The sequence below is a fragment of the Sesamum indicum genome, linkage group LG15, assembly GCF_000512975.1.
Source record: "Sesamum indicum cultivar Zhongzhi No. 13 linkage group LG15, S_indicum_v1.0, whole genome shotgun sequence".
NCBI lineage: Eukaryota > Viridiplantae > Streptophyta > Magnoliopsida > Lamiales > Pedaliaceae > Sesamum > Sesamum indicum.
In genome coordinates, this window is record NC_026159.1 from 2,634,036 (window position 1) to 2,646,158 (window position 12,123).

At 35.9% G+C, this 12,123-nt stretch overlaps 2 protein-coding genes and 1 long non-coding RNA gene across 3 annotated transcripts in view; all 3 read left to right on the forward strand.

Annotated features, from left to right (window-relative positions):
* LOC105177587 (F-box protein SKIP2) lies at nucleotides 924–2,976 on the forward strand. Its single transcript, XM_011100795.2, has one exon. It carries the CDS (start codon nucleotides 1,068–1,070, stop codon nucleotides 2,700–2,702), a length of 1,635 nt encoding a protein of 544 aa, XP_011099097.1. The 5' UTR covers nucleotides 924–1,067; the 3' UTR covers nucleotides 2,703–2,976.
* On the forward strand, nucleotides 5,275–5,910 carry LOC105177652 (U-box domain-containing protein 32-like). The gene has a single exon (XM_011100874.1). It carries the CDS (start codon nucleotides 5,275–5,277, stop codon nucleotides 5,908–5,910), a length of 636 nt encoding a protein of 211 aa, XP_011099176.1.
* LOC105177588 overlaps nucleotides 10,890–12,123 on the forward strand; it is a 2,821-nt gene continuing 1,587 nt past the window's right edge. Inside the window, exon 1 of the long non-coding RNA XR_849064.2 lies at nucleotides 10,890–11,246. This is a non-coding gene — a long non-coding RNA (uncharacterized LOC105177588). The remainder of the gene's footprint in view (nucleotides 11,247–12,123) is intronic.

Genomic DNA, 12,123 nt, shown 5'->3' on the forward strand with positions numbered 1-12,123 from the left:
TAAAAGAAAAGAGACCGACCAAGAAAAAATAGGAAAATTCTAAACTACATTTAGAAAAAAAAAAAAAGATATTTTCTCTTACATAAATGTTGAAGTAGAAAACATTTTTTTAATTATTTCCTAAAATTAGTCTATTGAGAGTCGACCAAGACTCTAAAACAGGTCACATACAAAATCAATTGACGGGGTCTGATTTCCAAGTCGAGCCGCAAAGTATGAAAAGTCTCGCAGCTAATTCATTTAAATCTCTTTTATAATCTGTTGTACTATAAAAAAAATGAAATTGATGTTCAATTTTAAATCATTGGTTCGAATCTCATTGAGATATAATATTTATTTTATTTTATATAAATTTATTATAATAATATAATAATAAATTCGATATATTCTTCAATTATAAAAATTTCAACGTAATCATGTGACTGGTGCTTCTATAAAAAATGTGAACAGTTCAAGTTATTTTTTCTTGATCAATATTTAGTTATGAAATAATTCTAGGTCAAGTATGTTGTTATATATATGCATTATATTGTAAAATTTGTACAGTTAAAAAATATATTATACACATAAAATTTAATTTTTTATAAGTTATAAATCATATAAATGACTTTTTAATATATGTGTATAAAATATTAAATATGATAGTAAATTAGAATAAAGAATTGGGAATGCGTTATGGGTATGGGCAACAGCACCCCCTCTCTCTCTCTCTTTGGTTTCATAAGTTTTTGCTTACCCATTTTGAAATACGTATAACATTTTGGCTTTTAAATTCTCCATAATTGGTTCATAGTTCACACACTTTTATTCCACTCCCATAAAACAGCCGTGGGGTTGACGCGCAGCCTCTTCACGCACAAACCCAGGAGATACGCTTTTGACGCGTCAAATTTCTTTACTTTACTATATCTACCCCCCCAACCCCACCCCGTATTAAAAGCTACGAAATTTGCAGTTATATCCCATATCTGGATTTCTCCTAATCCCACACCCTTGTCTCACCTCCTATTTTGCTTTTCTACGCGGCGGCGCGTGTTTCCCGCTCGCCTTCGTAAAATAATCTGGAAATGGGCCAAGCCGCTTCCGCCCACCCCTATTCTCCCGGCGCCTCCAATCATTTTCGCAGTTCCAACCTTGACCTGCACCACCTCCGTCCCACTTACACTAATTCCCAGCTTTCCGAGGATGTTTGCGTCAATAACCAACTCGACTACACCTCCGAGATCCCCGACGAATGCTTGGCGCTGATCTTCCAATCCCTTAGCTCCGGCGACAGGAAGCGCTGCTCCTTGGTCTGCCGACGATGGTTCTCCGTGGAGGGCCAGAGCCGCCACCGCCTTGCTCTCAATGCCTCCTTGGAGGTCGCCGACCACCTCCCCTCCATCTTCAAGCGCTTCGACTCCGTCACCAAACTCGCCCTCCGCTGCGACCGTAAGTCCGTCAGCATAAACGACGAGGCTTTGACCTTGATCTCCCTCCGATGCCACAACCTCACCCGGCTCAAGCTCCGGGGATGCCGCGAAATCTCTGACCTTGGTATGTTCGCTTTGGCTAAAAATTGTAAATCTTTACGCAAATTTTCCTGTGGATCCTGTATGTTTGGAGCTAAAGGCATGAACGCGCTCTTGAATAACTGCTCCTCCCTGGAGGAGCTCTCTGTTAAACGTTTACGGGGAATTAATGATGGATCTACGGCTGAACCGATTGGTCCTGGGATTGCTGCTTCGTCCCTGAAATCAATCACGCTTAAAGAGCTTTACAATGGGCAGTGCTTTGGGCCCTTGATTATTGGATCCAAGAATTTGAAGACTTTGAAGATTTTGAGGTGTCTGGGGGATTGGGATAGATTGTTGGAGACAATTACTATGAGGAAGAATTGTTTGACGGAGATTCATTTGGAGAGGTTGCAGGTGAGTGACGTGGGACTAATGGCAATTTCTAAGTGCCCGGATTTGGAGATCTTTCATTTGGTGAAGGCCCCTGATTGCTCAAATGATGGGATATCTGCGATTGCCGAGAATTGTAAGCTTTTGAGAAAGCTCCATATAGATGGGTGGAGGACGAATAGGATAGGTGATGAGGGATTGATTGCCATTGCAAAGAATAGTGTGAATCTTGTGGAATTGGTGCTTATTGGGGTGAACCCGAGTTCTATGAGTTTGATGGTGATGGCCTCTAATTGTCAAAAGTTGGAAAGATTGGCGCTCTGCGGCAGTGAAACCATTGGAGATCCTGAGATTTCATGTATTGCAGCTAAATGTACAGCGCTGAAGAAGCTTTGTATAAAGGGTTGTCGTGTGACGGATGCTGGCATTGAGGCATTTGCCTTTGGTTGTCCCAATTTGGTGAAGATTAAAGTTAAGAAGTGCAGGGGAGTGACTAATGAAGTTGCTGATTGGCTGAGGGCGAGGAGAGTAACATTGTCTGTGAATTTGGATGCAGATGAGATAGAACCTGAGGCTTTGGATGCAAGCACAAGTGACGGAGGAGCACAGGATGAGGGGGTAGAGTTCCCTCCAATAGTTAGTGGAGCAGCATGTAATGGTGGAAATGTTGCTGCAGATGTTGGTGCTCCATCAACGAGTAATGGAGGTCGATTGCCCACTAAGTCAAGGTTTAGCCTTTTTTCTGGAAGGACGCTTGTTGCTTGTGCTTTTCGAAGATTATCAAATGGCCCTGGTAGTTCAAATGATAGCTTATGAATGAACTGGACGAGTGTTGGAAACCTGTGAACGTCACAAATGGGACTGGTGGTTCAAATGATAGCTTACGAATGAAATGGACGAGTGTTGGAAATCTATGGAGCTTGTTCAGTCTTTAATGTTTGTCTTTATTCTACCAGGAGTGGCTACAATCTGTATTTGACTTGTCTTCTTGTATGTTGCGCATCAGTGTTATGGGTTGTCATATGTAATCCTGCCACTTAATTACTTCTTAGACCCCCTTTCTATTATACTTTGTTCAATGATTGTCTTCTCTGGCTGTTCAATAGCTTATTCATATGACATGCCCATTATTGAGATGTTTCACAATGTAGGCAAAATTTAGTCTTAAATGTGACCATCATTTTGTAGGTGTTTTGGATTGTCTTGGTTTCCCTCACAGGACTTTTTGATTCATACCCTTATATAAGCCTAGCAAAATATCCTTATGAAAACTCACCTCTGAGATTATCTTGGTTCACTTGTCGTATTTGATTGCTTTTGCTATTTGCAGCTTTTTGAAAAAGACGAATGTTCTATGTGTAAAAAGTACTGGGTGTTTCATGCTGGAGTTATAGGTGTGATGTTTGTGGTGTGGCATCTGATGTAGAAAGGAAATTCTAGCGTTCTACTTTGATTTCTGCATGCTTGTTTTTATTTACCTAATCTTTGTTGCTGATTATATTTTTCCACCTCACATGGTAAAATATTGTTCTTGTTTCTGTCCAAGGTTTGCACCATGATTTCTCTAGTGTCTCATCAGCTTAGGTTTTCAACCGCAAATTGGCATCAGTGCTTCTTTAATTTCGAGATATTTTGGATCCTACTTCTCTGCTATCAGAAGGTTGTTATGAGTATTGCTGCCTGGATTTGTTGGTTATTTCAGTTTTGTTGCCTAGCAATTTGAAAGGGATCTTACATAAATTTTCCAAAGCTTTCAATTGCTAATCTTCCTCACATGCTGTACTTCTATGACTTGAAATGTGTGGTAGTTGATTGTTTTAATTCTCATTGACTTTGAATCAGTCCATTATGCTGAAGCTAAGCCGTCTTTTAGTTGTTGCTATCTAACTTAATGTTGTCAGCTTATGTTAATTGTCCTGTTGCTCTTTTTCAATCTTGATCTATTGGAATATATAAATAGGAAAACCGTCATACATGAAAATGATACTTTGTCATATTTTCTGTTTATGTTTTCTAACAAGATGATCATCCAGACTAAACTTTCTCTGATCATTAATGGTCTGTTTTCATTTAGGAGCTTCCGAAATTGTACATCACCGTAGCATTAACTTGTCATTCGAATGACTCCCTCATCGATCCAGATGGATCCCTGAGGTCTGCTGCAAGGGTCTGTGCAGCCAGTGTAATTTGAGTGCTGAATCCACAGTTTCTGGCTAGTTTCTGGTGATACATCTGTGTAAAGTTGAATATATGTGTTCTTCATTCCTGGACACAAGAAAGGAATAGGAAACCCTTTTTAAACTGCAAAGTTGGGTGCAACGCAGAGCATTGGTGGCACAGTCTATATCATCCAACAGAACCCAGAAAAATCTTGAAAGTTGGACAGTCCATCTGACTAGTCAAAAAGAAAGAGCGTCTCAAGTTTTAACAAAGCCAGCTTTGATGGTTGCTGTAAAGTGCATGACAAAGAATGTTTGTAAGTTGGAATTTATCCATCTCAGCCACTAGTTATGGGGTTGTGAGCTCGAACTTATCCATCTCAGCCACTAGTTATTGGGCTGATTTTAAGGTGTTTGGATGCAGAGGATTAGGGTTGGACAACAGGGCTTGTCCTGTTGTGATCTACTATGTACCCAAAATTCGGCTATTTTGGGTGTATTTGGACCCATTTTCGATCGTTTGTCGAGTTCGGTAGGCCCCCGCGCGAGCCACCGTGGGCCCATTCCTCCAGAACAGTCCGTGGAGTCATCGAGAGAGAGCGGAAAAAAAGAGAAAAAAAGCCTGAAAATTTGACAAACGCGAAGAGTGGCTCGCAAAAAGGGGTGCAACACGAGTACTTCCTAACCCGACCTATGCGTAAAGTTAAGCATGCTTGGGCGAGAGTAGTACTAGGATGGGTGACCCCCTAGGAAGTCCTCGTATTGCACCCCTTTTTGCGAGCCACTCCTCGCGTTTGTCAAGTTTTAAGGCTTTTTTTCTTTTTTTTTTTCCGCTCTCTCCCGATGACCCACGGACTGCTACGGACGAATGGGGCCAACGGCGGTGCGCTGGGGGCCCACCGAACGAGACGAACGATCAAAAATTGGCTCAAATACACCCGAAATGCCCGAATTTTGGGTACGACTTGGGTCACAACAGGGCGAGCCCTGTTGTCCACATCGTACAGCTCAAAGAGAGCTTCTCGTGCATATGCTGCTCAACGGCTAACTCGACCCGTGCGCAAAGTCATGCGTGCTTGGGCTAGAGTAGTACTATGATGGGTAACCCGCTGGGAAGTCCTCGTGTTACACCCCTTTTTGGGAGCCACTCCTTGCGTTTGTCAAGTTTTAAGACTTTTTTTTCTCTTTTTTTTCGCTCTCCCGATGACTCCATGGACTGCTACGGACGAATGGGGCCAATGCGGCGCGGTGGGGGCCCACTGATCGCTACGAACGATCGAAAATGGGCCCAAATGCACCTGAAATGGCCGAATTTTGGGTATGAAGTGGGTCACAACAGGGCGAGCCCTGTTTTCCACGTCGTAGAGCTCGGAGAGAGCTTCGCGTGCATATGCTGCTCGACGCGTAACTCGACTCGTGTGCACGAAAATTTAAAACCCTCTTATATTCTTCTTGACGCGAACTTTGAAACCAAAATAAGTGACTTTGGTATCAATAATTTGATATCCGAGGATGAGAATCCTTCCAGTTTTCACACACTAGGTAGTAAGAATGATGCAGAGAAAATAGCTTACATGGACCCTGAATCTTTGGAGAATGGGAAGCTTACCACCGAATCTGATGTCTACTCGTTTGGGGTTGTAATCCTACGACTGTTAACTGCAAGGCCAGCTATGAGCGTAATCAGGGATGTTCAATGTGCTATGGAAAGAGGAAAGTTGGATGCTGTCTTAGACACGTCAGCCGGCGAGTGGCCACTTAGGCAAGCGAAGCAGTTAGCTAATTTGACCTTGAGATGCTGCGAGAAGGATCCCATGGATCGGCCAGATCTTGCCTCAGAAATTGGGCTGTACTTGAGCCAATGAGAGAACTGTGCCACTCGTCGCAGTTAACTTCTACCTCATCATGCATGGATTCCAGGAGTCAACAGTGGTCATAAGGGGATGGTTCAACAGTGGTCACAAGACTTCCCCAATGACAAATCTGAAGCTTGACAACTGTGATCTTCTTCCTAATTATGCTCTTTACTATGCAATTCAGGAATGGCAGCAAAACACATGAACACTTGTTTGTACCTCTTCATTCAAAACATTCAGTACAGAAACCTACCACTTTCACCCTCAACTAAATTACCCAATTCTTGCCATTGTGATTATGAACTTTAAGTTGGTTCATTCGCTGTTCACCACTTAGATGTTTTCTCCAATTAAGTTTTCTGTGTGTGAGAGACTGAAAGCCATAGCTTCCTGGAAGCAATGCTTATTCCTAATTCTTTCTTTCTTCTTCTAGATTTATAAGGATAAGGAAATCATTATTCCATATTAAAGAACATAAATACTGATTTTACTTTCTTCATCCCAAATTACAAGTGACCAAAATATGTCGTCACAGCTGTACTCCCAAAAGAATATTACTCTTTCCAAAATCTAATTATTCTCATTCCATCCAAACATGAACTAAAAGATTAATTACAAAACAAGATATTCATTTATGTAAACAAGATATTCATTTTCACTCCCATTTTTATAACAAATTCTTGATTTTAGTACTTTTTTATAATAATAAATTATGGTACTTTTATTTATATATTTAATCTTTATATAAAAATAAATTTAATCAACAACTTAGTAAATTATAATTTTTTTTATAATTAAATTATTACTTAATATGACATATATAAACTTTATGTTATATTTTAGTATATAATTGTATTACGTTATATTTTTCTTAAATTGACAAGTATTTTATTATTTATAAATTTATGTCAAAATTTAGTAATTTCTATGAATTAATCTAAAAATAATAATAATAATAATAATAACAACAACAATAATAATAATGATGATGATGGTGGTGGTGGTTGAACAATTCTAATTATTATTTTATTATATATATAATGAGATTAAAAAGTTTAATCAATAATTACGATATCTTAAAATTCGGGCACCTGATGCATACGAAATTTAAATATATACAAGACTATGTCCATTAGATCATATCCGACGGTATGATTTAAAATCACATGGCCTGATTCAACGATACACCGTCTTGAAAATCACATGGCCTGATTCAACGATACACCGTCTTGAATGATTACTCTTATGTTTCGAGTACGATATCTCAATATCCATATATCCAATAAATCTAAAACTTTACCAAACGTATTATTTTTGTAAGTTTTATCATACCTAACGGTCAGATCTGAATTTTGATGGCCTGATTAAACCATGTTGTTCAACAATATAAGATGATAGTTACATCAATGTTATACTAACATTTATAAATATATAAATTTTGCAAATTGTGAACATATATTAATTTCAACTATATCTATGTAAAAATTTGATGATTCGATTTCATTATTTAAAATAATAATAATAATAATAATAATAATAATAATAATGATGATGATGATGATGATGATTGAATAATTTTAATTATTATTTTATTATATATATAATGAGATTAAAAAGTTTAACCAATAATTAAGATATCTTAAAATCGGGCACTTGATTCATATGAAATTTAAATATATACAAGACTGTGTCCATTAGATCATATCAGAGGGTATGATTTAAAATCACATGGCCTGATTCAACGATACACCGTCTTGAATGATTACTTTTATGTTTCGAGTACGATATCTCGACATCCATATATCCAATAAGTCTAAAACTTTACCAAATATATTTTTTTGTAAGTTTTATCATATCTAACGGTCTGATCTGAATTTTAATGGCCCGATTAACCCATGTTGTTCAATAATATAAGATGATAGTTACATCAATGTTACTAACATTTATAAATATATAAATTATGTAAATTGTGAACATATATTAATTTCAACTATATCTATGTAAAAATATTATAATTTGATCTCATTATTTAAAATAATAATAATAATAATAATAGTAATAATAATAATAGTAATACAAAAAGTCAAAAGTCAAAAACCCATTCACTTTCTCTCTCTTGTTCTCGTTTCTTCCTCCTCTTTCTGTTTCTTCTCCATTCTTTCCCTCTCTCAAGCTTCTATCTTTCTCCTCTCATTTCTTCCCCAAACCCATCTCTTAGAACCCTAGCCCCAACATCACGGCAACAAGGATGGTAAGTCGGCAACGAGGACGGCGACGAGTATGACTTCTAAGTAATCTTTATTTCTCTGTTGCATTTTACTTATTCTTCCTTTTCTTGGGTTTAGGTGTGTTTTCAGCGGACAATGATTTGTTTAATTCTTGTTGTTGTTGTTTGCTTTTGTAAGAGTTGTAATGTTGTATGGAAGACCATTATCCATTAGTAAAATTTCTGAAAAATTTTGTATGTAAAGTTGTAAAATTCCTCCCCTTCCCGCCTCCATTCTGCTGCAATTTCTGGAACAAATTCACGAGCTCGAGCTCGAAAATACTGTATCGAGCTCGAGCTCGACCTGGGCGAGCTCGAAATCACAGAGTCGAGCTCGACCAGTTGCCAGCCCTAGATACACAAGCTCTAGTTATACGTGAATAACAATCTCTTCTCGTTTTCCTGTATGCAACGCTGTTTCTATTGGCGACAATCACTGGCGATTTACCCGGTCACCGGTACGTGAGCGTCTTCGCTATTGTCAATTGTAGCGCGCATGCCGATCACAGATCAGTCACCTCACCTCAAACCCTAGAGTAGTTTTTGTTTATTATTTTATTTATTTATTTTCTGATTTTTTGCTGTGGCGCGGCGATTTTAATCGATTCGACGTCAAGTTGCTGGCTCAGTTTTTATTTTTAGGTCTATTTTATTCGATCATTTTCTCAGCTTGTTGATTTGGATGTTTGTTTTTCCTTGGCAATTATTCGGTTATGAATTAATGTACGAATTTCTGCTAGTTAATGTTTTTGTTCAGTGGTATTTGGACTCTGTGTAGGTTTGTTTGAATTTGTTGAGATTCACTCGTTCATGAACTGGATATAATGTAGTTATATTGGTTGTATTAATTGATAATCGCAGTATTTTTGCGTTATGCTTATGTCAAAATCTCCTTAATATATTGCAAATTTTTTGTGTTGTATTCTCTGTTATGGTTTATACGCTCTGTTATTATGTTTGGTTTAGGCAAATATTAGTATGCGAGGTAATTAATGATTTTGGCAAATATTGGCATGGATACTTGATCTATGCCTGAGTAATCACTATTTCTTTTTTTTTTTTTTTTTTACATTTTAAAAATAATTTCATCCTTTCTTCCATTATTGTAGTTCATACTTCTCTCATCTCCGCAAGGGGTGGCAGATGAGTCGAGCCGGCTCGACTTTGAGCTCGAAAAATTCGAGCTCGAGCTCGAGCTCAAAGAAGGTTGTCGCGAGCTGGTGAATATTTTTTATTTTTTTAATATATATTTTTATTTTTGAATTCTTTATATATTTTATTTTATATTTAATATTTGATCAGTTTTATTATCAAAATTGACCATATATTATAATTATTAATTGATATCATATATTTTATTTTAGATAATAATAAATTATAGTACTTTTAGTTGTACATTAAATCTTTATACAAAAATAAATTTAATCAACAACTTAGTAAATTATAATATTTTTATAATTAAAATTATTGTTTAATATTATATATAGAACTTTATGTTATATTTTAATATATATTTGTATTACGTTAACATTTTTTAAATTGACAAGTAATTGACTTATGATTTTTTATTATTTATAAATTTATGTCAAAATTTAGTAATTTCTATGAATTAATCTAAAAATCATAATAATAATAATAACAACAACAACAACAATAATAATAATGATGATGTTGAACAATTCCAATTATTATTTTATTATATATATAATGAGATTAAAAAGTTTAATCAATAATTACAATATTTTAAAATTCGAGCACCTAATTTGTACGAAATTTAAATATATACAAGACTGTGTCCATCAGATCATATCAGACGGTATGATTTAAAATCACACGCCCTAATTCAACGATACACCGTCTTGAATGATTATATTTATGTTTCGAGTACGATATCTCGACATTCGTATATCCAATAAGTCTAAAATTTTATCAAATGTATTTTTTTGTAAGTTTTATCATATCTAACGGTTTGATCTGAATTTTGATGGTCCGATTAACCCATATTGTTCAACAATGTAAGATGATAGTTACATCAATGTTATACTAGCATTTATAAATATATAAATTTTGCAAATTGTGAACATATTAATTTCAACTATATCTACGTAAATTTTTATAATTTGATTTCATTATTTAAAACAATAATAATAATAGTAATGATGATGATGATGATGGTTGAACAATTCTAATTATTATTTTATTATATATAATGAGATTAAAAAGTTTAATCAATAATTACGATATTTTAAAATTCGAGCACCTGATTCATACGAAATTTAAATATATACAAGACTGTGTCCATTAGATCATATCAGACGGTATGATTTAAAATCACATGGCTTGATTCAACGATACACCGTCTTGAATTATTAATCTTATGTTTCGAATACGATATCTCGACATCCGTATATCCAATAAGTCTAAAACTTTACCAAATATATTTTTTTGTAAGTTTTATCATATCTAACGGTCTGATCTGAATTTTGATGTTCCGATTAACCCATGTTGTTCAATAATATAAAATGATAGTTATATCAATGTTATACTAATATTTATAAATATATAAATTTTGCAGATTGTAAACATATATTAATTTCAACTAAATCTATGTAAAAATTTTATGATTGCGATCTCATAATTTTAAATAATAATAACAATAATAATAATAATAATAATAATAATAATAATAATAATACCAAAAGTCAAAAACGCTCTTTCTCTTTCTTTTCATCGTTGAAACACAAGTTTCAGCCAAATTCAACAAAACCACATCGATTATGCTCCGACAAGTTGTTAATTCCAGTTCTTGAAGACCACTTAAGCACTTGAGAAACCTTGAAAACGAGGAGTAATCTCCAATACTCTCGCAGCTCGTCAGCTGCAGTTTCTTAACATTCTGACAGTTTCTCCAGAGAAAGCTAAGCCCTTCTTCCTTTCTCTCTCTCTCTCTCTCTCTCTCTCTCTCTCTTTCTACCTCCATTCTTTCCCCTCTCTTATTTCTTCCCCAAACATCTTAAAACCCTAGCCCCCAAATTCACGGCAACTAGAAAGGCAAGTCGCCGACGAGCGCGGCGACGAGGTAATCCTTCTTTCTCTGTTGACACACGGTTGCTTCTGCAATTGACTGGTGCAAAATATCCTAAAAATCTTATCTTACAACCTAAAGTTATAGAAGTTTTACAAACTAAAAATATTTGGAATTGCTTTTGCCAATGTATCACCAACGAAAAGTCTGTTTTTGTTGTTCTCTTGTTGCTTGTTGCTGTTCTGTTGTTGTTTGTTGCTGGTGTTTGTCGAGCTCGCGTTCGAGCTCGGCAGCTCGAGCTCCAGAATAGAGTGTCGAGCTCGAGCTCGAGCTTGAAGTTACAGAGTCGAGCTCAACTTCCCTCTAACAGTGCAGACAGAGAAATTTATCTAGAATTTTCGAGTCCGAGAACCTTCTTTTGTTCATACCTCCTGTAATGGCAGAAACCAACAACGTAAAACCTGCTTCAACCCCGCTAGAAAAGTGGGAATAATTGGGAAAATCAGGGGTTTTGGAGGTACTTTTTGGGAACTTTCATTTAGTTTTCTGCTTGGTTTCTTGGGATGAAGTCCGAACTTTCTTGATCTATATGAAGTTAGTCTGAACTCTTTTTATTGATGTTAAGGGAATACTGAGTTTAATCAGGTATTTTGTCCTTTAAGTTGGAAATTGAATTCTATGATAGTGATTGCATACCAACTTGGTTTTCTATTATTTATTTAAGGGATTTTAAAGATGGTCTTCAGTGCCTTGTGCCTTATAAAGACTTTGTGTGTGAATAGGAATAAGTGTATGCTTTAAAAGTAATTTCTGAATTGTCCATATGGCTTTTTTTAATTGTAAATTTTATTAGTATACTAAATAGAAGCTCTTTTGGGCGGTCTTCTGTTTCTTTCCGGTCATTTAATTGTTAGCATCTTTAAGTATGTAG

Coding starts and splice junctions, on each gene's coding strand:
- LOC105177587 (XM_011100795.2), top strand. CDS start 1,068: ATGGGCCAAGCCGCTTCCGCCCACCCCTATTCTCCCGGCGCCTCCAAT.
- LOC105177652 (XM_011100874.1), top strand. CDS start 5,275: ATGGGGCCAATGCGGCGCGGTGGGGGCCCACTGATCGCTACGAACGAT.